The sequence below is a fragment of the Syngnathoides biaculeatus genome, chromosome 9 (genome assembly GCF_019802595.1).
Source record: "Syngnathoides biaculeatus isolate LvHL_M chromosome 9, ASM1980259v1, whole genome shotgun sequence".
Lineage (NCBI taxonomy): Eukaryota > Metazoa > Chordata > Actinopteri > Syngnathiformes > Syngnathidae > Syngnathoides > Syngnathoides biaculeatus.
This window is the reverse complement of record NC_084648.1, coordinates 10,132,387-10,158,369: the sequence shown is the minus strand read 5'-3', so window position 1 is coordinate 10,158,369 and position 25,983 is coordinate 10,132,387. Positions and strand designations below refer to the sequence as shown.

At 45.1% G+C, this 25,983-nt stretch overlaps 2 protein-coding genes and 1 pseudogene across 3 annotated transcripts; 1 reads left to right on the top strand and 2 right to left on the bottom strand.

Moving 5' to 3' along the window:
• Window positions 1–74: 74 nt before the first annotated feature.
• stox2a (storkhead box 2a) lies at window positions 75–19,269 on the bottom strand. 2 transcript variants are annotated; one of them, XM_061830249.1, is made up of 4 exons: window positions 19,140–19,269; window positions 9,223–9,375; window positions 3,625–6,142; window positions 75–850 (listed from the first exon to the last, which is right to left on the bottom strand). In XM_061830249.1, exons 2-4 carry the CDS (start codon window positions 9,353–9,355, stop codon window positions 643–645), a joined length of 2,859 nt encoding a protein of 952 aa, XP_061686233.1. In that variant the 5' UTR covers window positions 9,356–9,375; window positions 19,140–19,269; the 3' UTR covers window positions 75–642. The 2 variants fall into 2 exon arrangements, with proteins under 2 accessions (XP_061686233.1, XP_061686232.1); XM_061830248.1 differs by lacking the exon at window positions 19,140–19,269 and adding an exon at window positions 17,045–17,584.
• atpv0e2 (ATPase H+ transporting V0 subunit e2) lies at window positions 18,679–24,945 on the top strand. The gene is made up of 4 exons (XM_061830255.1): window positions 18,679–18,915; window positions 20,079–20,126; window positions 23,935–24,033; window positions 24,744–24,945. Exons 1-3 carry the CDS (start codon window positions 18,812–18,814, stop codon window positions 24,026–24,028), a joined length of 246 nt encoding a protein of 81 aa, XP_061686239.1. The 5' UTR covers window positions 18,679–18,811; the 3' UTR covers window positions 24,029–24,033; window positions 24,744–24,945.
• On the bottom strand, window positions 20,947–21,055 carry LOC133506837 (5S ribosomal RNA; annotated as a pseudogene).
• Window positions 24,946–25,983: the final 1,038 nt, after the last annotated feature.

Genomic DNA, 25,983 nt, shown 5'->3' with positions numbered 1-25,983 from the left:
ATACTTCAATAATGTCTTCTGCCGACGAACAAAATATCAAGTAGAAGGATGGAGGCCACTTTGTCCAAACCTGCTTTTTGGTCACATAGCATCTTTAATACCACCATTATAATAATTAGGATATCAAAAGTATGGAGTATACATTACATCATTTGCATTGCGCCACACAAACCGGAGCTGATTTATGTCGGTATAATTGTTCCTTTTTCCGCATTTTCTTCTTCTTCTCGTGGCGTTCTCCGCATTGTGCTGATCCGTTGAGCCTTTGTTCAGGAAGAAGAACACTGAATTGGACATGAAGTGATAGAAAAAGCGTCCAACTGTTACTTGAATCCTATACTCTACTACTTTCCAATACTGGTAAATCTCCATATAAGTCACCAAAAGGTCTTCTGTTAGTCTTCTCGTATTTCCTTCTTCTTATTATTTTATTTTTATGCACTCAAGTTCTTGTTGAAGCTGTGGGAACAGTCTCTAGAAGCCATGCCTGTTTTTGTTTTTGTTTGTAACAGTCCCAGTAGATTTTTCAGGAGTCCCGAGGTGGGTGTACTGTATGTGTGAGACACCAGAAGAAAAATAAAGAAAACCAAAACCATAACGAAAGTGGTCAAAGCGCTCCCCCCGGCTTATTTGACGCGGCGTCTACACGCTGGTGATGGAGGCCAGGCAGTTGGCGGGCTTCTGGAGTTTGTCGGGCTGCGACGGGGCGGGCGGCTCGGGGGCGGCGCGGAAGCTGAAGGGCAGCCCCGCGCCGCCCAGACCCACGTGGTGCCCGGGGCTCAGAGCCGGGTTCTGGCGTCTATTGCTCTCCACAATGCTGGATGTGTTGGACGCCAGGCTCTCGCGCGTCCTGGACGAGGGAGACGAGATGGTTAGTGAACGGAAAGCCCGGATCCTCGAACCACCTCGTGATGGCAAGCATACAAATGTTTCCAACTCCCAAGTTGGAACATAGCATACGAGAGCTTGGGTAAAGAGCAATATCCTGCTTTTTCGAGCCGATAAAGTTTCCCCACAATTATACTAAACACTGAGCCACTTCAGGAAGGAAAAAAATAGTTGTTTACCTGGAACAAGTGGCGAATGAGTATAACCTTGAGCAATCTGTCACATGCTGCTTCATCAAGTCTAACAGAGGCTATCACAATTAAAGTAAACACGGGGTCACCTTGTGATCACAAACATATAATTGTTTACTTGGAAGAAGGCCGACGTGAATAACCTTAGATTATGAAACTAGTACTGCTTCATCAATTCCAACAGATGCTGCCACGCAAATACTGATCATTGACTTGCTTCATGATGCAAACGTGAAATTATTTGGAACATAGCGTCCAAGAATAATCTTGGCTAATGAGCTGCATGCTGCTTCACCAAGTCTAACAGCTGCTGCTGTCACAGCAAAACTAAAACATGAAGACATCTCACGATGACAATTGGAAACAGAACATCGAATTCCTATTGAGAAATTAACCAAATGCCCCTTCACCAAGTTTGAAGGCATAAATAATTATTATCTGATCACATGCAGTCAAGTCATGCTTCACAGAGTCTACAGACGGATTTTAATGGCTGCTGGCAGTTGGTACAGTTTAGGATGAACAGTGACACGCAAAAAATAAGATTTTATGATTGCCAGTAGACTGTTAATGCCCAGGTCGATGTCAACTCTCCCGTCACGCGTTGGTACCTTGCACGTAGGACAGGCACCCGCGAGAAATGCAGACAAAAGGATGGCAACCTTTCATTTGTGTTGCTTTCCCACCTTGTGGGTACCATTTATACAGAAGAGCAGCCCGTGACAAGGAGGGTGCGGGCGACGAAGGAATTTCCCGGCTTCAGCGGTCATATCAAGGAAGCGTCAGAGGACTACAGCAGAAAGACGCGTCACACCTGATACACGACAGTAGTGGTGAGCACTGGAGGCCTTCTCTGCTGGCCTTAAACACTATCAGAAACGTTGACCTTCTTTTACATTTTAATGAAATTAGTATTTTTTAAAAATACAATCACCGTAATTTCCAGCCTATACGCCGCGACTTTTTTCACACGCTTTCAACCCTGCGGTTTATGCGGTGATGTGGCTGATTTGTGCATTTTTTTCCAACAGCCGCAAGGGGGCACTCGAGCAGAAAAGATAAGAGGGAGACCGGTGGAATATATGTGTCGAGAAAGTGACTTTTACTGGTTAGCCTGTTAGCGCTGCGTTAACGTGTTACTGCTGTGTCTCAGTGATTTTTACCAGTTTGTTTTTTTTAACCGGCCCTGTTAGCACTGTGCTAGCGTGTAAGTGCTGTGTCTCAGTGATTTTTACCAGCATGTTTTTTTTTTTAACCGGCACTGTTCGCTAGCATTAGCACAGCGGCACTAGCGTTAAACTCTGTGTACTGTCTTTCTTTGTAAATATCTTGTGTTTTAATGTGGGTTTCAATGTGGGCACTTGCAGTTTTTACACAGCTAAGGCCCATGTATGTACCAAATGGTATTTCCTTTACAAATGTACTGGGTGAGGCTTATAACCAGGTGCGCTCTGTAGGCCGGGAATAACGGTACATATGGACATTTTTTTAGAATACTAAACTTGCGTTAGGAAGGGCATCCGTTGTAAAACTGTGCCAAACAAATACGCGTTCATCTAAAATGACACGCTGTGGTGACCCCTAATGGGACAAGCCGAAAGGACAAGAAGAAGAAGATACATATTAATATATATTGTCTTGACTGCCCAGTTCCCTGTCATGTTTGATTTTTGTCCAATCAGATTTCAGCTTCTCTGTGTTGCCATGTCACTGTAATCTGCCCAGGTCCTTCAGAATCCTTAGCACTGGCACAGGACGCACAGACACTTTATTTCCCCCCATAGTATTTTTTTAACTAATCAGATTTCAGATTTAGCACTTTCACGTCAATATTTTCCCATCGTCTGACCGGTTCATCAGAAGTAACTTGTCTCACGGCGTGTCCTGCCTGAAACTCTGTAGGATTCATTTGCACGGGTGAAGCTCTTTTCATTACTTTTTCCCTGTATTGGTAACATGAATCAAAAAGTAGTGTCAAATACCTATCAGAGGATTTATCACCGGTCTACTTAAACCACCTTTGCCTTATCAGTACCTTACATGCTCATGACAATGCAGAAAATAAATACTTTAAACAGCCAGCCAAGAAATGTGGAAAAACTCGCCTCTTTTACATTACCTATATTGCTTTATGTGGATAAAAATCTCACCCCTTTCACACAGCCAAGCATTTTCCCCTTGTCTTAAAAAAAAAAAAAAAAAAAAAAGGCAGGAAAAAAGTTGGATGAAGGTGACCTGGCGATTTCCTGACTTCAAAGGTACGGTAGGATAAACACCGTAACAGTGGCGTAAACCAGTAACGGGGGGTGTGGAATTTTATACCTGACAAACGTTTATACATCAGAAGCAGACCCCTTTCCAGGCTGTTTCCAATCCCCCCATCCCACATTGGTACCTTACACAAGCGAAAAACAAAACAAAACGGCGACCGAAAGTTTGTAAAGGGCTTTAGAAACCAACTGACCAATCGACTTATTAAATAAACACTCCGGAAAGAGAAGCCCCTTTCCCACCGCCTGCCGGATTCATGGAGCTTGGGACTTACCTGGGTGAATTGAATCCACTGTCCACCGTGACGCTGCTACTGTCCATGCTGTCCAAACGTGCCGAGTGGGCCGACTTCTGACTGCTGCTGTTCTCTGTCTCCTTGGGGCTAAGAAGGGTGAGATTGGTCTCCAGTTTGCGCTGCAGATCGTGCTCCTTCTCCCGCTCCAGTAGCCACTTTATGGTTCCCTCCCCGCCGCCACCACCCACAATGCCACCTCCCCCCGTGCCGCCGCCCCCGCCGTTACTACCCGCTTCTCTGTGGTCCTTGCCTTCCTCCGCCTCGACCAAGTCTTTGTGCGAGTCCTCCTCCGCCTCCTCGTCATCCTCATCGTCCGAGACGTTGTAGTAGTCGAAGGAGGCGGATGGGACGGTTGTCTCTAAGCTGCCTTGTAGCAGCGCGGGCGAAGCCGAAGAAGAGGCTGAATTGGAAGGCTGCTGGGGCTCAGGATTGTCAAGGGCCTCTGTTGATTTGGCGTGCGAGGCTTTCCGCAATGTGCCAGACTTGGTGTAGCTGCTGTCCGCGTAGGCCGTGGACAAGGCATTGTGTGGGGGTTTGAACAAGGTGTCCTTGCTGAAGATCTCCTTTCTTTTGATTGACATGCTTCCGCCGCTGCCCCCTCCGGGGTCCACATTGTGTTGGTGCGGCGTCAGGCGGGCACTCTGCGCCGGCTCGGGCGTCTGGCTCGGCGTCAATCGCACCGAGCCGCCGCCGCTCTGTCCCTTTGCCGCCGACATGTCCTCCTTGTAGTCCATCTTGTGGGGAGAGGTGAGGTGAGGCGTTTGGCGGTCTGCCGGAGAGCCCTTTCGGCGTCCTCCTGATGAGGTTAATGTGTCATATTCTGATTTTGCCTGAGGCGAGGGGGCAGTTAGGATTGTTTCGTTTGACGTATTGCACTGGAAGTATTCGTCAGCTGAGGGCTTTGGAGAAAGTCCCATGAGCTCATTGTATGTCGGCAGGCTTTCTCTGCTCTTGTTCCTCTCCATAGTACTCCGGACCCTTAACTCGTCCACGCTCCCTTTCCCTAAATCAGGCACATTGAAATCAGAGTGGAACTTAGCAGCAGAGAACATGATCCTTGTGTAGTGGCCCGACTTCTGTGTAGCGCGCAGGGTGCCGTCGTCCGTGTAGTAGTGGCCGCGCTCATCCGGTCCGTCCTCGAAGCCTTCCAGTGGCCCGAGCGATGGCCCTTTAAGGGAGTTGTCCATGGAGCGCGACCGCTCCTTCGCTTGGTCTGACCGGTCGTGACGTGACTTACGGTCTTGATTGTGACTGTGACTCCTCTGCACCCTAGACTGACACGTGCCCCGAGAGGGCTCGGGAAAGGGCATCTCCGTCCTCCTCTTGGCGAGCTCCCCGGACACGTCCCACTCGGGCGTGACAGGGCAATATGACTCTGTAATGTTGGGGTTGCTGTGGACGAGGTACGTGGCACCGCCGCTCCGCCGTCGCTCCAGGGTGTACATGGCCTCCCGAGGGGAGCGGACCAACGAGTGACTGAAGAATCGGTAATCCCTTTCCATGAAAAGAAGATCCCAATTCGAGCCTTCCGAAGGCTCCCCCCGGGCGGTCCGTGGCTTGCTGTGTGAGCGAGACTTACCGTGCGGCGCCCGGCGGTGTCCGCGACCGCGTCGGCTGCGAGCGCTGTGCTGCGCAGACGACCCCGCCTTGTGTTTCTGCGTCCGCTCTTCCTCCAACCGCTTCATTACGGCAGTGTGCCGGGCCACATTCTCCACCGTCAGGTCCGGGTTGATACGCCGGATTATCTCCATCTCTATCTCGTGTGGGATGGGCACGGCAGGCACGTCCTCATCGCGCAGCGGCCACTCCTCCGGTGGAAACTGTGCCGAGAAAGTAGCCAGCTGCCTCATCTTGTCCTTCTTGAAGCTCAAACGGAAGAGCCGGAGCCCAAAACGCTTGGATAGTTTCTCGCTGCTTCCGCTCCCTTCTTTCTTTTTGGTCAGGGTGTCCGTTTTGTAAGGGAACGCTGTCACGGTTTTACTCTTGTCCGCCAGATCTTGTGGCGACTGCTGGACATGGGGGGATGTGAGAGGAGGTGGGTAGGGGTAGGACGGCGGTTCTCCCCGGTGCTCCTTGCTCGCAGGAGGTTCACTGCCTCCATGGTCCTTAGGGGTCTTACTCGGTTGGGGGTCGGCCTTCTGGTGGTCCTTTTGTGTCTTACTTTGAAGCCTGGGAAGCTCATCTCGTCGAGAATTGTACGAGTCATTGTGATTCTTGAGTGAGGGCCTCTCCGACAGGCAGCCGGGCGTGGACGGCGTGACGTTACCTGACTTGGGTGAAGTGCACTGCTGAGATTGCAGTTGGGGGTGCGCTTGTCGCTCCTGCAACCGGTCATCCAGGTGGTACCACTTGTTGTTGCTTCTGATGAGGGACGGCGTGATGAAGTAGGTCTGGGGTGTGACGATGAAGTAGCCCTCGGGAGTTGGATAGATCTTCCTTTCTCGCACCAGCATGTTCAGGGTGTGTCGCAGTACCTCCAAGCTGGGTGTCGGCACGCCTTTGATGAAAACACAACGAAAACTCTAAGATTAAAACACATCCGATATTTAAAATAAAATGGCAAAAAAGTTGTTCTTCTTTACTACAAGCGCATCCATTTTATTCTGCACAACTTTCCCTGATGATACTCGTGAGTGAGCTAGACCCTTCCCAGCTTTTGGCAAGAGAAGTATAAAGCTCACCAATACGATACCATCCATCCATTCATTTTCCATACCGCTTGTCCTCATTAATGGTCAACGATGAGTTGAGGCCTGCCCTAGCTAAATTTTGACGAGAGAAGCGTGATATACCATTAACTTGTTGCCAGTCGTTTGCGTTTAAAGCTACTCCAATACCATAACATAACTACCAAGAACTTTTGCTCATTCGGGTCAAGGATGAGGAGAAGCTAACCCCAGTTGATTTTTAAGGAGAGAAGCTGGGTACACCCTGGCCTGGTCACCTATCAACTACGCATAAATCTCCTTCGAAGCGATACCATCCATTTTGTGTGCCACTTGTCCACATTTGGGTCGAACTGGAATCTATCCTAGCTGACTTTTCTTGTGACAAGGACAGTAAACAATGGACTAGTGGCTGGTTAATCACATATAAAGCACTCCATCGTGGTACCGTACCAGCCAATCTATCCTTTTTTTTTTTTTTTACAGCGCTTGTCCTCATTGCAGTTACAAGACTATCCCAACTAATTTCTGGCATTAGATGGGGAACACTATGAACTCGTCACCAGACAATTGCAGGGCATATAAAACAATAAACTTGGCTGGCGACCAGTTCAGGGGATGCTCCGCCTCTCGTCCGAAGATACCTGTACCTGGGATAGGTTCCAGCACACCCGTGACCTAGTAAAGATAGGCGGAAGGGAAGGTGAATTGATGCATGAATAAAACCACACTCACATTCATACCTTCCATGTTAGAATTTCATTAAATTAACGTGCATGTCCTCAGAATGTGGGGGAGAAACAAGGTAAACAAAATATTTGAAATCAGATCTGATTATTAAGCATGTGTACTAATCATTAATGTACCATTTCATTTTGTTGACACAATCTTCTTATTTTCATTTCGGCTTGTCCCGTTAGGGGTCGCCACAGCGTGTCATCTTTTTCCATCTAAGCCTATCTCGTGGATCCTCCTCCCTAACGCCCACTGTCCTCATGTCTTCCCTCACCACATCCATCAACCTTTTCTTCGGTCTTCCTCTCGCTCTTTTGCCTGGGAGCTCCATCCTCAGCATCCTTCTACCAATACACTCACTCTCTCGCCTCTGGACATGTCCAAACCATCAAAGTCTGCTCTCTCTCTAACCTTGTCTCCAAAAGATCTAACTTTGCCTGTCCCTCTAATGAGCTCGTTCCTAATCCTATCCAACCTGCTAACTCCAAGCCAGAACCTCAACATCTTCATTTCTGCTACGTCAAGTTCTGCTTCCTGTTGTTTCTTCAGTGCCACCATCTCTAATCCGTATATCGGGACCAGCCTCACCACAGTTTTATAAACTTTGCCCTTCATCCTAGCGGAGACTCTTCTGTCGCGTAGAAGACCAGACACTTTCCCCCAACTGTTCCACCCCGCTTGACCTGTTTCTTTACTTCCTTACCTCACTCTCCATTGCTCTGGATTGTTGACCCTAAATATTTGAAGTCGCCCACCCTCGCTATCTCTTCTCCCTTTGTTGACAAGATAGCTATCTTAAATATCATACTGGTATCATGCATTTAAGTGCTGCATTTTCCGCACTATAAGGCGTACCGCATTATAAGGTGCATCTTCAATGAATGGCCTATTTTAAAACTTTTTTCTTATATAAGGTGCACTGCATTAAAAGGCACACCGTATTATAAGGCGCATAGAATAGACGCTACAGTAGAGGCTGGGGTTATGTTATGCATCCATTAGATTGAGCTGCACTAAAGGCTCAATATTGGTCCATATATAAGGCGCACCGTCGGGTTTTGAGAAAATTAAAGGCTTTTAGGTGCGCCTTATTGTATAGAAAATACGGTATTTCTTCCTTGACAAGAAGGAGCAGAGAGGTATGTTAGTCTACCAGGAGAGCTTCTGGCCCTTCTCGCACTCGTTTCAAGAAGAAAAGACTGAAACGCTTTTATTTAGGTAACTTATACTATCTGTTTTGTGCCCATTTACAGTGACCTGATGGGACTTACCCCTGGAATCATAAATTGCGCATTTCTTGATGCATTTTTTGTGTGACTTTAATTTGGATCCGTTCTCACCTGTGTACAATTAAATCCATCTGTTTGCGAAGAAGCAGAGTAGGGATGTGGTTTGCAATGTTACGTTTCATTTGTACGTTTTAATGTTTTCCAGATTAGAAGCAAGTATAGAAAATGGATGGATGCTGATGATGGAATCAAAGTTCATCAGTGCTTCAGCGAAGGTTTCGATGTGCTGAACTGTCGACTTTTCCATAGTGTACAGTTACTGGCATTACCAGTCCAGGCATTATCCCACTGCGTGAGAAGGCCAGTTCGGAAAGTCTCCAGCCCACCCACAGCCCCAAGACTCTTGGCAAGAGGAAAAACCACTAGAGAAAATGGAAGGATGGTATCAAATTGCATTGATGTAGCTTCATAGAGTGTTGACTGGAAACCAGTCGCAACTGGACTGTTGTGGTGTCCTTATTTTTCCATTCCAGAGAAAAATCAATAATTCTGTATCCCACAAACACAAAAACATGCCCTCCTTGACACGTGACGTAGCTCTACTGCCACTTTACAGCTGATTTGGAACCACATGCATCCTAATAACTGTCCTTTTTTTCCATTCCCCACAAAAATTATACCTTACATGGTTTGGGGCAGGCCTCTAACTTGGAGCATAAATAGTTCAGTTTTTCCACACCAACTTAGGAAATTCTGTCACAACTGATGAACTGATGAGAGGGAAAACATCTTCTATTACAATCTATTCGATGGACTGGGAATGAAATTATCCGGACGAATGAGATTATTGACATGTTTGGAACTGGTTCGTGTTTTTTTGGTCAGAAATGTTTATTCTAAACTCAAAGGAACCGACAATTGGACAACGGCTTGTGTCCGACCGTTACCTGGGAAGCTGGCAGTGAGGTGCTCCACCAGAGCCTCCTGGCTGACGGGCTTGTGCGCGGCGTTCATGGCCGAGACGGCCAGGCACAGGATCTCGCCCAGAGGGATGAACTGCGACTGGCTGATGGGCGACATGCTGATGGGCGACACGTCACCTGCGAGAGAGCAAGAGAGCGAAAGAGAGAGAGAAGAAAAGCATGGCTCGGTGAGTGAGAGAAGCTATGACGTAATGGTCAAACGGCTCTAGCTCCACCTCATCCTCTCTCTCTCTCTCTAGCTCTCTCTCTCATCTTCCTGTTTGTGTGCTAGCTACTGCGGCAACCTTCGACAATGAGAACATCGCACACACGCGCCACGTGTTGTCGCCTTTGTCGAATCGAGCAGGCTTTGCCGTGACATCGCTAGTCGTGAGATCATCCTCCACGCCGTACTGTCAAGCACCCCTCCCCAACCTCAACCCCCCACGACACCGCCTCGCCTCCCATGACACCGGGCTGGACGGTCAGTGGAGCAACCCCATGACGTAATCTCCTCATATCACCCAACATAGCTCACGTGCACACTTTGGAGTAAACACCGCATTTTTCTTTTTTTTTTGGGGGGGGGATACACAATCATGCCATTGTTTGGCCCTTTGTAGTGAACATTCTGCAAATCTGACCAAGATTAAATAGCTCAAGTCAGGTCAAAATATGCTTGTGTTTTTTTTTGCATGGCAAGACATTTCTTCTTTCCAGGGAGTTGTTGTGCAAGAGCATTTCACTTCAATTATTTTTTTTCCCTTAAAAATCTTCTTGATAGCAAATACAAATACAAAGTGAAAAAGTATATAGTTGCACAGTTAGAGAATACGTCATAGCACCTGGAGAATAAAACGTTCACAATCTTAACATTAGGTGCAGTGATTATTTACAGTACACTAGTTTTTTAAACAATGGTGTTGGTGAGAATGAAGTCAATTTTATCGTTTGCGAAAGAGTCCGGGCTAGCCAAGTCTTTTGGGTCAGAAAATTTAAAAGATTGACCAAAGGTAGTGCAGACTTTGGGAACGATGAGGTTAATAAAACTGCTGGAATGCAGGTGGTGGTATGCATGGTGAGCAGCGATTATTTATGGTAACGGGATAACAAACGCAGTAGCATGATTTCTTAGTCGTCTGGTTGGCATTTTTGAGGCTACCTATTTTTGCCAAATGCAAATTCCCTGTTCTAATGGCAGATAATTTGCATAGATAAAGTAATATTGCTATCATTTAATTACTTAATTATTATTTAAAACCATGTTTTTGCAGCGTTGTTTTTGAGGCTCCATATGTTTGCCAAATACATTTCTGTTGGCAGATAATTTTGCTTAAATTAAGTGATTTAGTCCTCATTTGATGACTTCCCCCTGCCTTTGTTTTTTTTTTACGCCCAGTTAGTGTACAACAAAGTTATTGCTATGCTAGTTTCAGCTATTTCCAGGTCAAAATGTCCTGTTCTTTTGTCAGATAATTTTTCTTCCATGAAGTAATACATTTTTCATTTAATCAGGTTTTTTATTAATTTTGCAGTGCGTCTTATGGAAATTGATGGATCCGTATCGGGGGCTTTTGAGGTAACGCGCCACTCACCTGATGCCCGAAAATTCGGCGGGGATGGCGAGAAGTGAGGAGGAGGAGGGGGAGGAAGATGCTGCTTCTGCACACGGATGTCTTTCTCCGAGCCGGCCCAGGCCCGCCGCACGTTGCGGTTCTTCTTCATCGTGACCCCCTTGTTTTTGGGGGGGAGAGAGGAGTGTGTAGAAGGGGGAAGGGGGGAGGTGGACCAACCTCAGGGGCTCAGTGCCTCCCCCGCATGGCGTACCGAGCGTCCCACTAGAGTGATGGCACACTGGACATGGCAGGAAGAAGCGGCGTGCGTCTCATTGACGAACGGCGGCGCGGTGGGGGCAGCGGAGGCGGCGGCTCGTGGCGGGCTCCCTCCCGGGAGGCATCACCCGGCCACCATTTGGATGCGTAGGGAGGCACATTACGCTCCGATGCGGGGGGTGGGGGGGAGGATGGTGACGGGAGGTGCGGGGTGAAATGGGGTAAATATAATTTTAAAAAAAAGAAAGGTTGGATGGGGGGGGGTTGTCTTTTTCAGGATTGTTCCTTTTCCATCGAGGCCCGACAATAGTTCAGCGTTGTCCGGAAAACAAGAGAAAAATGTACATCCATGTCAAAGCTCCTGCAATCAGCCCAGCGGTAGTACACCGAGCGGCGGGGACGCCACATTCACCTCCATCTTTATCCCCGTCGAGCGCCACCACACACACACAGACACCCCCTCGTCCTTCCTTTTTTTTCCTCTCCACCCCTGACAAACACGAGTAAAGGGCGGGGGGGATATAAAAAAAAACGGGAGCGCATAGGAAGAATAAGGAAATCAAGTCAAAAATAGACATCCAGCCTCGATGGCGGCGGCGATCCGTTAGCCGTAGCATCCATTCATTAACACAGGGGCTGGAGGGTGGGGGGGGCGGTGTTGTGTGTGAGAGAGTCGTAGTGTGGGGGGGGCGGGGGGGGGGGGGGGGCAAACTCCAGTCAACGGCTCCTCTTCCCGCCGCTAATGCTGCAGCTGCTCCCAGCACCTCCAGGAAGGGTGTGTGTGCGTGTGCGTGTGTACGTGTACGCGCGTGTGTGTCTGGGCGCAAGGGGAGGTGGGGGCGCCCACATCAAGAAAGAAAAGAATAAAATCACCTCTTAGATGAAGTCTGCTAACTGCATCCTCACCTTGGTGACTTTTTTTTAAAGGGGGTGTACACAAAATGGCACGTGCGTAGTAGCAGCGCAAAGAGGGGATGGCGATGGGGGGGGGGGGGTGCGCGGGGGCTTCTTGTGGTGTCACAACCAATCTGCTCCAGTTCAGTGATACTAAAGAAGAGAACGAAGAGGAGGAAAAGGGAAGAGGGTGAAGAAGGGAAGGGGGGGTGCACTAGCACGCCAGCCATTTTATTCCTCAGTAGTGCTGCAACAGCCCTTGTTGCCATGACGACGCAAGCCGATGAGCTCATAGCTGTTACCTCGCAGAGCACCCACCAAAGCACCCCCCCCCCAATCTCACACACACACATACCGGCCCCCCTTAAAGTGGCAGTTGCTCACAACATAGGAGATGGGGAAGATGTCATACGTCATGTGACTGTTTTATTGATTTGGATTCATTAGTATTCAGTTCATAAGAAACCACGGACAGCACGGTGGACAAGTTGTTGGCAGTGTCTTGTGTGGTCGAGTGGTCAGTGGTGTTTGCGATGTCCACACAAAACACATAGACGAAGGTAGGTGAGTTGTTTACAAATAGCGTGTCGTTGTGTTGAAGCCAAAAATTCCATTTAATGTTTAGTTTGGTTCTCTCCTTGAAGCAGATTGGTGGCTGTCCTCGGTTTTGCCCCAAACTTGTGTATACAATAACCACCTAGTTATTAAACAATGCTTTTTCTTATGCAATGGGACCAAAGCTGGAGAAATAGAACCGAAGAGGAACCCCTAAAAAATTGTGGGGATTATTATTTTTTTAACACTAACTTGTCAATACATCCTACTGTCCTCTCCTAATCCCTTTATCATAAAGATGCGCACATGATCAACACATTTATTTTATTTATCTTTTTTAATGCAACTTAATCTGTTCGAATTGACAAAGTCTTATTTCTGTAATAATCCATCGATTAGGATCATATTTATTTTTACTTTTACTCCTGAAAGATAACTTGAGTGAGTCAACGGCCATGTTTCGCTCCATTTAGTGACAGACTGGAGGTTGTTTTGACTTTACTCTTCCACCAGATGTCCTTAATGTTTCTACCACTGAAGCGCCAAAGCGTTGAATCCATCAATCCATCCATTTTCTAAGCCATTTATCCTCACGAGGGTCATGGGAGTGCTGGAGCCAATCCCAGCGGTCATCAAGGTGAGGTACACCCTGAACTGGTTGCCAGTCAATCGCAGGGCACATGGAGACAGACAAGAGTCGCACTCACCGTCACACCTCGGGGCAATCTAGAGTATCCAATTAATGTTGCATATTTTTGGAATGTAGGAGGAACATTGTCTATATGTTGTCTATATGTGCCCTGAGATTGGATGGCGACCAGTTCAGGGTGTACCCCGCCTCTCACCCGAAGATCGGTGGGACAGACTCCATCATACCCGTGACCCGAGCAGGGTTAAGCGGTACAGAAAATGGATGGATAGATAATTTGAGTTTAAAAAATACATTTAAAAAAGATAAAAAAATGGGCGGCACGATGGAGCAGCTGGTAAAGCGCTGGCCTCACAGTTCTGAGGTCCTGGGTTCAATCCAGAACCCGCCTGTGTGGAGTTCTGTCTCAATGTGCCCTGCGATTGGTTGGCAACCAGTTCAAGGTGTACTTGGAAAATAGCTGGGATACGCTCCAGCACTGCCTCCGACCCTTGTTAGGATAAGCGGCAAAGAAACTGGATGGATGGATAAAAATAAAAACTCAGTTTAAACTTCAAGCGGGAGTGTCATTAAACAGCTTGAAGTCTTTCTTTTGTTTGATGAACTGCTCACTATTTTCTAATCTACTGCTTATTGTGAGGCGTGTTGAGTTGAATTCCCTGCCACAATACAGTGCTCGTACCTCAATTTTATCAAGTCATAGCGAAAAATAAGTCACACAACACCTCATATCCCAAAAACTCCAGTCCGATCACTCGATCTTCAAGGCACCACTGTACATTTCGAACTTCCTGACGACTTTGAGCCTTTCTGCCCTCTAGTGGAAGCTTTACAACACCACGTGTAAATGCCAACTGGAAAACCATCCACCCATTTTCTTATCCTCATGACGGTCGCGGGGAGTGCTGGAGCCTATGCCAGCTATCAACGGGCAGGAGGCGGGGTACACCCTGAACTGGTTGCCAGCCAGTCACCTGGCAGCCACACTCACAATCACACCTCGGGGCAATTTAGAGTGTCCAGTTATTGTTGCATGTTTTTGGGATGTGGGAGGAAACCGGAGTGCCCGGAGGAAACCCATGCAGGCACAGGGAGAGCATGCAAACTCCACACAGGCGAGTCCAGGACTGAACCCGGGACCTCAGAACTGTGAGGTCAACGCTTTACCAGCTGACCCACCGTGCCGCCTGTGTGGAAAACCAGTCAGTACCAAATTCCTGACCCCGACGACGACAAATGTTTCCCGTCATTCTGTGCGGGGACGCTCCCTTTCCTTCCAGCCGGCTAACGCTGGGAACTCGCCGCTCCTTTTCATGAAAAAAAAAGACCCCCTGCTTTTCCTTCCTGCCGCCCCAATTGTGTATCCAAAGGTTGCCAAGAGGCCCACTTAATGGGATTTAATAGTCACTCTTTAAAAGTATTTGGCAGAAAACACAAACTTTATTCACTCGTCGAAGACGGGTTGAAAATCAGCGCGACGTCAAATCGTATCATATGGTCGTGAAACCCAAATGATACTTTTGTATGAATCCAGGTAGCTCAACCTAAGTCATCGTGGGTAAGTGAGATAATCAACTCATAGAGAACCAACGGAGATTCCAGCAAGCTTTTTAAATACAATTCCATCCATCCGTTCATATTCCAAACCGCTTTCCTCAGAAGGGTCACGTGAATGCAGGAGCCTTTATGAGTAATGTGCAAAAAATGATAAACTGTTTTTGAGATACCTAGAGAAGCAACTATGGAACACGTTGATATCAGCATCCAAGATTTTTTACAAATGAAAATGATGCCATACTTGGTCGTATTAATATTTTAATACAAATCCAGTGAGGTTTTCAAGCGTATTATATGAATGATGACATGCTGAAAATTATACAGTTATTGTGACATGTCTGAAAATCAACTCCGATGCATGTCAATATTGGCATTGAAAACTCCAAGATCGGTGGAGGCAGTGGGATGATGACCACCATAGAATAATACATTAACAAGATATTTCAACAAAGAAGTATACAGCAGGCGGCACAGTGGGTCAGCTGGAAAGCGTTGGCCTCACAGTTTTGAGGTCCCGGGTTCAATCCCGAACCCGCCTGTGTGGATTTTGCATGTTCTCCCGTGCCTGCATTGGTTTTCTCCAGGTACTCCAGCTTCCTCCCAGTACCCAAAAACATGCAACATCAATTGGACACTCTAAATTGCCCCTAGGTGCGATTGTGAGTGCGACTCTTTGTCTCCATGTGCCCTGCGATTGGCTGGCAACCAGTTCAGGGTGTGCCACGCCTCCTACACGTTGACACCTGGGATAGGCTCCAGCACTCCCCGCAACCCTTGTGAGGATAAGTGGCTAAGAAAATGAATGAATGAAGTATACGGCCTGGTAAGGCCTCACCATCCCGATTACTTTTCGATACTCCTTGTATTTATTATTTTTTTTCAATCAACATTTCTTGTATTGTGTCAATACCATACCGCAACTTGTACCATAATTTGTCGTATGGATATTTAGCCCAATCTCCCACAAGCTCTTGAAGTCGAAAATCAGTCATTTATGTAATTTACGTGATCCCTTTTATGTAGGGGTGTGTACTTAGTGTTTTGTTTACAATTTTTTGAAATCACAAGGCGGTATGTAGACGTCAGTTTGTGTACCGGCCGTGTAGCTTGTGCGGCTAGTGAGCTATTAGTGACAAGACAAACATTCCTACCTTTATCATTGTTTTGCTTCACAGACAACCATTCAAGTGGTAACTTCCACCTTTGGACCACACACACACACACACACCACACACACACACACACTAATCAACAATAGAACTGCTACTACTAGTACTACAAGAATAGTACTGCAGCACACTCAAGTGAGATTAGATGATAGATAGATAGATAGATAGATAGATAGATAGATAGATAGATAGATAGATAGATAGATAGATAGATAGATAGATAGATAGATAGATAGATAGATAGATAGATAGATAGATAGATAGATAGATAGATAGATAGATAGATAGATAGATAGATAGATAGATAGATAGATAGATAGATAGATCATCAACTATCATCGGCCAGGAGGGGGCTTTCACCCCGAGTTGGATGCCAGCTAATCCCAGGGCACATGCAAACAAACAATCACCCATTCGCACTCACAATCACACTTACGGGCAATTTAGTCTTCAATTAACCTACCAAGCATGTTTTTTTGGATGTGGGAGGAAACCGGAGTGCCAGGAGAAAACCCCAGCAGTCAACGAGGAGAACATGCAAACTCCACATAGGTGGAGCTGGGATTTGAACCCCAGTCCTGAGAACTGTGAGGCAGACGGTCTAACCAGTCAAACACTGTGCCGCAGTAAGAAACATATGATGTAATCACACACATATACGTGTCTTACGTTTTCAAGACCTTAGTGTGCATCTACGACACTGTAAAACCGGATCGTTGTTAATTGATGACTAGTGTTAACGTCCATAGACTAGAGAACAGGTGTCAAACTCAAGGCCCGGGGGCCAGATCTGGCCCACCGCATGATTTTATATGGGCAGTCAAGGCATATCATGTGCATCAACTTCCATATTTTTTGTTAAAATCTGTGCTAAAATTTCAAATTGCCTTATCATATATGATAACGGTGAGTTATTGCAAGGATTTGTGTGTTACTAAACATTTTCAATTGTTCAAAAACCCATGAGCTTTGATTTCTGATTCCCAAACTAGTTCATAAATTTCATATGTAAATATGACGTGGCGAAAGATTTTTATGGTTTCACATTCATAACGGCCCTCTGAGGGAATCTGTAACTGCAATGTGGCCCGCGACAAAATGGAGTTTGACACCCCTGGACTAGAGCAAATAACATAAAATGGTGGACCCACCAATTGAGGTGATGGTAAAGCCTGGTGGCGCCATCAAGGTCCTTCTTGTCCATCCGTACCTGAGCACTCGGAGGTGGTCTTCGCGGCCGCTGATGAGCAGCACATGGTCCTGCAGCCAGCCCAGGAAGAATACCTCCACTAAGGCCCGGGTGAGCGCACGGTTCCAGAAATGGCGCATGTTGGTGGCCTTAAAGTCGGCAAACACCTGGTATCCTGCCGGCACCTGTGCCGGTAGTACCGTAGGTTGGACCGAGTTCTCATCTTCACGGTGGCCGCTCACCCTCGACAGCACCACGGCCAGCGAGTGCGGTGCGATTCCGAGCATCTTCTCCTCCATCACCGAACTTTAGTCACGAACCCGGCTCCAAAAGAACTTCCATTGTGTCAAAACTTTGCTGCAAGTTTCTTCTTAACAAATTCAAGTTTTTTTTTTTTTTTTTTTTGTCGTGTCTATTTCTGTTTAATTTAAAGAAAAATTAGCAAATGAAAACGAGTGAGTGTCAATTTGTCCCGGGCAAGTGTGGCGACAGAAGTTGTGTTGCGTTCAAGTACTACTCGGAAACATATTGACTTGTACGGAAATGCGTCAAAACCAGCCCCATTTGAATCTTTTTGGTTTTTTTACCCTATAAATTAATTGGAAAGTATTGATTCAACGACTTTTCTCAGAGATGAGTTAGGAAAAAGTTCAAAGTCCATCTAAATCGCTTGTGTCAAATCTCAACCCAAAAAATAAAAAGTCAACGACAACTCATGATGTTTGTTTTAAATGAAATTTAAAATCATACAATTTATTTAAAAATTCCTTCTCGTCATCCAAGGTCATAAAACCTTTTTGTTTTTAAATCCAGTGGGTGTGCAGCTTCATGAGGCCATGTTTTCATCCCGAGTAATAAGACTACCTGAACCAGACACACGGCGGCAGTGTAAGACCGGAAGATACATGTAAAGAAAGGTCTCAAAGCACTCATACCAGTGAGAATCACTTTACAGGCTAAACTTGCAACGCATTAAACCAGCTCACTCCATTTTCTGAGTCGCTTATCCTCACGAAGGTCTGGAACAAATCCAAATTATCATCAGGCAGGCGGCGGGGTACACCTTGAACCGGTTGCTAGCCAATCGCAGGGCACATAGAAACTAAGAACCAGTCGCACGCATTCAACAATATGCCAATATTACAATAGAATAGCCTCCACCAGCACATTGTGATACATATTGTTCCACACAATGCCTTACAATCATATTAAACTGACTAAGACTAAAAAAAAATAGCGCAATATCTGTTATTAAGAGTGCACTGCGGCTAAAATGCAGTGGTGACTCCTTTCTTCATTGGCCGTTGCTGAGGGCATTACATTATTTTGGTGCTTTTTTCCAAAATGTTCTGGACATGAAAATCGATTAAGAAATGAGCAAGTCACGACATAAAACTAATTAATACACAATATCCGTGATCTTGAAGAGAACGTCGCCCCTGCCAATATGGCCGCAATGTAGGCACGTTGTTTAGCTGAGCTGCTCTAGTGTGCTCGAGTATTTGTCTCTGTATCATCTTCTCGTAGCTGTGTCGACCAATCACACGCTGACCACCACTTAACGCGAAAAGGCCACCAAATCAAAACAACGTCACGTTTCCTCTTAACCAATCTCACGGCGCTCCCGCTTAGTGGGCAGTGCCGCCGTGACAAGGGGAACCGAGTGGCAGCCATTGATGCTCTTCCGATTGACCGATAATAAACGCCATTTATTTCTGCCACTGGCGTCATGGTGTCTCACTCTCTCGCCCTGCCGATGATTTGCTTCACCACCCTGTGGGCGCTGGTGGGGGTGGTGGCTCCCTTTTTGGTGCCCAAAGGACCTAATCGAGGGTATGTTGGTTGAGAGGCTAAACGCTAATGACGTTGCCATCTCTCTCTCTCTCTCTCTCTCTCTCTCTCTCTCTCTGCTAAAATGATGCACGGTTCGACTACAAAGCTAATCATTTTTGACAGCAAGAATATTCACGTTTATAAACACGGAAATTGAATTGCAACCTAACGCAGTAAAGATATATTCAGTGCTCACAAAAGCAGTGCGCTTTTATTTTACTTACCAAAAAATGCATTCTTGGAATTACAGTACAAGGTTCCTCCCACAGTTCCTAGTTTAGGAGTAAAATGTTGATAGTTTTGGTGTAAAGTACCGAATGGATAGGTTTCCAATGACGTCACCACAGTCCTTAGAGCAATCGGATAAATTAACGATAGAAAAAAAACTTCACGCTTCACCTTTCACCTGTGTTCTCTGACCTCTATGACACAAGATGGTTTGATTGGAAACCTATCCATTGCACAGTGGTGTATCTGCCGTACAAAACTGCAAGGTTCTTTCAAAAGTTACTATTTTTTTAGTAGAGTTTTGTAACTCTTGGGTCGAGACCCTAGTTATCAAGTCAATAGTTTCAGAGTAACTGTCTGGTTCCAGGGTAAGTCCCGAATTTCCGGGGTAAAGTACCTAGTTCTGGTGGCAAGTCTCTAATTCCGGGGATAAGTTATTACCGTGGTAAGTCCATAGTTCCTTGTTACCAAATAATATTTGTAGCTCCAGGTTGAAGCGCCTGCACAGAATTTCTCTCGAACAAACCCGCAAGTATCCTTCAAAGGTTCCTAGTTTTAGAGTAAAGGTGTTTAGTTCTCGAGTAAAGTCACGACTTCCCTCATAATGTTTATAATTCCTGGATAAATTTACCTTACCCTAGCAAGGTTTTTCTTCTCTCTCTCCCCCCACAAATTTCCTAAAAACTTTACCATCTTCAGTGTTTATAGTTTTGGGGAAAAGTCCCAAATTCCAAGTTTAAATTTATAATTCCTGGGTAGAATTCCAGCAGTGCAAATCTATAACTCCCTAAGAAGGGTTGTTTTCCATAGAAACTAAATTCATTACCATCTCCATAAGTTCCCAGATCTGGGCACCTTAGTACCTTTTTGCAAGTTTCAAGTGAAGTTGACGTCGCGTAAAATATCTTGTATTCTAATGCGACTTTTTTTTTCAGGGTGATTGTCACCAGTTTGATTCTCACTGCTGTCTGCTGCTACCTCTTGTGAGTACTTTGTACAAATAAATATATAATTTATTACATTTTGGATGAGGATGGACGGTAACTATCGGAGCAATTATTTTCAGGCAGATATTGGAAAATGCAACATCACACCGCTAAGTCTGATATAAAACTTGACTGATAAGCGCGGTCTAATTCAGTTGTGCGTTGTTCGCCGGCGGCTAGCCAAGCAGCTAACTGTTGCATTGACTTGTGACAGTCATGGATATTTTCTTCACATACGACACCAAAAATACTCAGTATCTACAATAAATTAGCATATGATCTCCAGCATATGAGCATCCAGTGACTTTGGGTTCCTAACTACACCACTAGCAACTGTTTATTTACGTTCTTTGGAGCCCGACTCTCGGCAAGTCCGAGCGACCTGTGAAGCACGTGACTCGCTTACCAACTCACGCCGACAAAGGCGGAAGCATGGGCTGTTTGCCCATACGCAGATGTCCTTTCCCACATTTGATGGGCATCCATCCATCCATTTTCTTAGCCGCTTATCCCTACAAGGGTCGCAGGGAGTGCTAGAGCCTATCCCAGCAGCAGGGTACACCCTGAAGTGGTTGCCAGCCAATCGCAGGGCACATCGAGACAGACAGCCGCACTCACAATCACACCTATGGGCAATTTAGAGTGTCCAATTAATGTTGCATGTTTTGGGGATGTGGGAGGAAACCGGAGTACATGGGGAAACCCCATGCAGGCACGGAGAGAACATGCAAACTCCACAGAGGGGGGTCCGGGATTGAACTCGGGACCTCAGAACTGTGAGCCCAACGCTTTCCATCTGATCCACCGTTCCGCCTTAAACTTACAGCACCTGGTATTCCCAGGCGGTCTCCCATCCAAGTACTTACCAGGACCGACCCTGCTTAGCTTCCAACATCGGACGTTTTCAGGGTAGTACGGCTGTTAGCGGAAGCTACCCACATATTCAAATGTTGATAATTACTGTAACAGCATCAGTGATCGCCCGTCGGGTGCAACCGACTGCTGGAGAAAAAATCCCTCGTGTGCTGTTCCACACTTTTCCAATAAAGCTGATACTGATTCTGAGAGCGCCGCTTGACTGAATAAATGGACTCTCATTCAGTTCGGCCTAAAGACGGTAGCTGAAGCTAACCCCCCTAGCTGCATCCAGCAGCTTGTTCTTTGCAGCCTGCGCAATGTTAATCTGTCCTCCCTGGGTGTGCTTTAAGCTGTTTATTGAACCCCGGTTGGTGTTTACTGTAAAACTAACTGCACAAAAATGATTACCCTCCTTTTATATTTAAATGCTTGACATGCATCCTTTTAAAAATCGCCTGATAAACTCATTCAATCCCAGTCAGTTTAGACGATTTTGGATGATCTTTCAAGGCACACAAAATATTGTGTTTTATGGCTCAGATAATGTATGGATGGCCTATTTTACTTGAGTGGAATGATGGATGACTGGTTGAGTCCGCCTCACAGTTCTGACATCAAGGGTTCAAATCCCGGCCCCGCCTGTGTGGAGTTTGCATGTTCTCCCCCGTGCCTGGGTGGGTTTTCTCCGGGCACTCCAGTTCCCTCCCACATCCCCAAAACATGCATGGTAGGTTGATTGAAGACTCTAAATTGCCCATAGGTGTGAGTCTGAATGGGTGTTTGTCTCGATGTGTCCTGCGATTGGCTGGGAACCAGTTCAGGGTCTACCCCGCCTGCTGCCTGAAGATAGCTCGGGTCGGCTCCAGCACTCCCACGACCCTTGTGAGAATAAGCCGCTCAGCAAATGGCTGGATGATTTTACTTTGCACTGGTTTTTAAAAAACCATTAAGTAAATATTTTTATTAATCATGATTTCAATAACAATCAAAATGATTGTGATTATTTTTTTTCCCCATAATCCCGCAGCCCTAGTGTAGCATCCCCTTCACACTGCGTAAATGCGCAGGAGCTGCAAAGCAAACAGATCAAACAGAACATGCAACATGTAGCCGATAGGACTCATATCCATATACAAATATATAATACATTGAAAAATTGACATCTTGGCCATATGTATGATTTTAATTGGCAGTGATCGGCAGATTACTGGTACCAGATTCGGCAGCATAAAACATTGATTGGAGCACCCCTAATTAAACAGTGTGAGCAAGATCAAGAAACGAGATAAAGATTTTTAGTTGGAATGTCAATGATAAGTAACTGTGAATCATATTTCAGTTGATTTATGATTTATTTCTGAGATTGCAATGCCTTGATTTCAGTGAGTTGACTACAGTCATCGCCATGAATGCAGTGGAATAATTTATTCAAAGGGTTAAATAATATGGAATAAAGATGCTAAATACAAAATAATCAGGAAAACAAAGTATTGTAGTATGAATAAATTGGGCCAGTACAGGTTCTGACAGGGCCACCATGAGCCGAGCTCAAAAAGCCTGCCTAATGAGGAGGGCCCCGTTCTTGCTTTCCATCAGTTTGTGGGTGCTTTGTCTGGAAATTGTTAAATACGCTTGACACAAACTGTTATCAGTGCCGGAAGCGGCAAGTCATCAGTGTTGGTTGAAAAAAGAGCCCAATTCAAGTTGTTTCCAAAAGACGTATCGACTGTTCACATAAGGCCCGGGACACAGACAATCAGCCTGTTTTGGTGCTGGTTTTGCACCTTCCTGACCAAACATGTCAAATGCCAGACAGTCTTAAATTTTAGAGGATTAATGTGTAAGATTGTCCTTAGGTTGATGCATTTTAATCGTGTATTCGTTCCTATTTTAGGCTCTGAAACAGGCCAAGGCCGATAATCTTAAAGGAAAATCCAGTGCTTTGCATGAACAGTGTATCAATAGGTCATGTAATATGTACGCTATTTTGACAATGTGATGTTAAATCCTCTCTCATTTAATCGTGTTTTGAGAAGATTTTTATTGACAATGACAAATTTTCAAGGGCGCTGCCTTTTTCTGGAGTCACATGATCTATGTGGGCGTATGTGACGTGTACTGTGCCGTTCCAAACGCTGGATTACATGGGACAGCATTATGCCCAGCGCTGATTTCTCGATTTTTATCCTTATCTGATGAAGAAATAGCAGTATCAGTTGATCATACACATTTTAACTCTAATTAATGTTGAATATTCGGATGGTTCTTCGGGTGGAATGACGCGAAGTCTGACTACTCAGAGGCCTATGCGTCATAACAACGTAAACAAAGGCCCCCGGGAGCTCCGGGCTGGTAGCCCCGGATGGTTCTTCGGACGGGAATGACGGGGAGTCTGACGAGCGAGGTAGGTGGCGGGCCGCGAGCCGAGCTTTCAGTTGGCGGATGCCTTGAGCAGAGCTTCGGTGGTGGCGGAGGCCTTTAGCCTAGCTTCGGCGTCCGAGGCAAACGAAGTTCATTTTTGAGAACGTGGTCCTTGGTTCAAGGGTTCTGGCACCAGCAACCTTTGGGAAGACTCCGGTCGCACGACTGGAAGTGCTTTCTTTGTTTTGTTTTGTTTTATGAGATTGTGTGTGATCTCACTCCTCTTCGAAATAGTGTTAGTATAGTCTTGACGTGTGTGGGCTGCTGTGTTGAGATTCTCAAAGCACACTACACACATGACAACTAAAACTGTTTGAAAGCCCAATTTATTATCTTTACGTGTGGGGTCTGTAGCAAATAAAAAGTCTTAGCGTGGAAAAATCAGACCTAAGATGCCACTAGAGGAAGTGAATTCCCATTTGTGATTGCGCCAAGTCATCAGGATAGTCAGGGGTTTTGGTAACATGCATATTTGACTACCTTGTCAAAGGTATTAATCCATTTACATAATTGTGTTTGTCCTCAGTTGGTTAATAGCCATCCTGGCGCAGACCAACCCTCTGTTTGGCCCTCAGCTGAAGAACGAAACCATTTGGTACCTGACTTACTTCTGGGAGTAGACCAGGTGACACCGACAGCATGAAATATGTCAATATCTGATACGGGATATGATGTGAATATGCTACAGTACAACACTAAATATGATGTACTTCAAATATGATATGCTACAATAAATGAAACCTCAATACAGGACCTCAGACAATCTGTACAGAAACCAGAAGTTGACATACACTAGCAAAAAAAACATGCCTTTTTTCCCTTACTGTCTGACATAAAATTAGATAAATGATTGTGATAACCAAAAATTATTTATATTTGCTAAATGCCTCAAGAATGATTATTTGACATTTTTTCCTTTTTCTTGAAATTAATATGCCTTTAAACAATATGGAAAGTATATTGGCAACATTTGAGTGAATTAGATACATAACATGAAGATTTGTTTGAAGACATGCATGACAAACATCTTTTTTGTGTAAAATTATGGAAAGTTCAAACTTTTAGAGATGGTCTGGTAACTTTGAATTAAATACATTTTAAAAATACAATTTTAATTACACTTGATGTGTCTATTTACATGAATTCTATGATTTTAAATAAAGTGGGGAGAGTATTCAAAAATGTGAGGATTTGAGAAGGGGCCCGATTCTTTTTCACGGCACTTTGCATACATAAATTAAATGTGCACAAGATACATGACAGGTATATAGAAAAAATAATAAATAATTTGCTACATTAGACAATAAGTAATGCAAGTATTGTTTTCTTTTTCAGGTGGCCCTTGTCATCACCATCCTGGTTCTAACCTTGATTTGAACATATGCACACACACACACACACACACACACACTACATTTAAAATGAAGACTACTGTACAGTTGACGTTTATTTAAATGTTTATAGTTATTGTTACTTGTGCAATGTGTTAATTCCACTGGATTGTTTACATTTTCTTTAAACGTGTATTTATTTTGTCCTCTGTGGTTGTAATGACTTTGGTGTTATGTAACTGTTACCCCCCCAAACATGATCTGAGACCCTCCCCATCCCCAAAACCCCCTCCTCGTGATGCTCGTTGTCATAGTGATCTGCTCTCCTGATTCAGACTGGGATGTGTGTAAGATGCATTTTATCATCTTTTCAACAACACACACACACACACACACACAGGAAAAGTCAGCTACACAATTGTAAGTTTGTAGAGCATTTTTATTACACAAAACAGTTTAATTGAATTTAAACATTTGCCTATCGAAAATATTGGAAATCTGTTTTAGACTCCATCGGCCCAAAAAATCTAAAGCTATTTTTTTAATTGGTTGACTTGAGGTAGTACAGTTTTTTTTCGACAAAACGTAAAAACAAATGTATTGCAGGCCTCATTACCCCCGAAAAACAAACAAACAAACAAATGCGCAACAGAAATGTAGCTGCATGTCTCGCCTGTCACCGGGATTAGCCGCCATAATATCTATTTGTAGATGTGAGGGGGAAAATATATTTTCAAACCAACTTAATTCAAGAACTTTTTTTTTTTGAACAAGCACAAAATGAAATTAGCCACTGGCTAAAAGAAACAAGGGTGGAGTGCTTTTAATTTTTCAGCATAGATTGTCATAAAAGTGTAAAATGCAAGATAATGAGATAGGAAAAGGTAAAAAAAAACAGTTCACATTGAAAATAATGGAAATATCTCCACCTTCAAACATACATATCCAACTGTGCAGTTGAAGTATGCACAACATAACACTGTATCTTAATTTGATAACCATGAAGGCTTGAGTTTTACTGCAACTTCCTACGAATATTCTTCTCTTAACAGCCCTTGTTGTCACCCCAAAAAGCCAAAGAAAAAGCATACCGAACTCTCTCCATATCTCGAACCACCTCAGGGGAGTTGAATGTTGGACGTTTCACTGTTAACACGTCATAAGATCCATTTAGCCTAAACTGCTAGCCACTACCACAACCAACCCTGCCTCCTTTCTTGTTCTCCTTTTTATTTTCCTTAAAA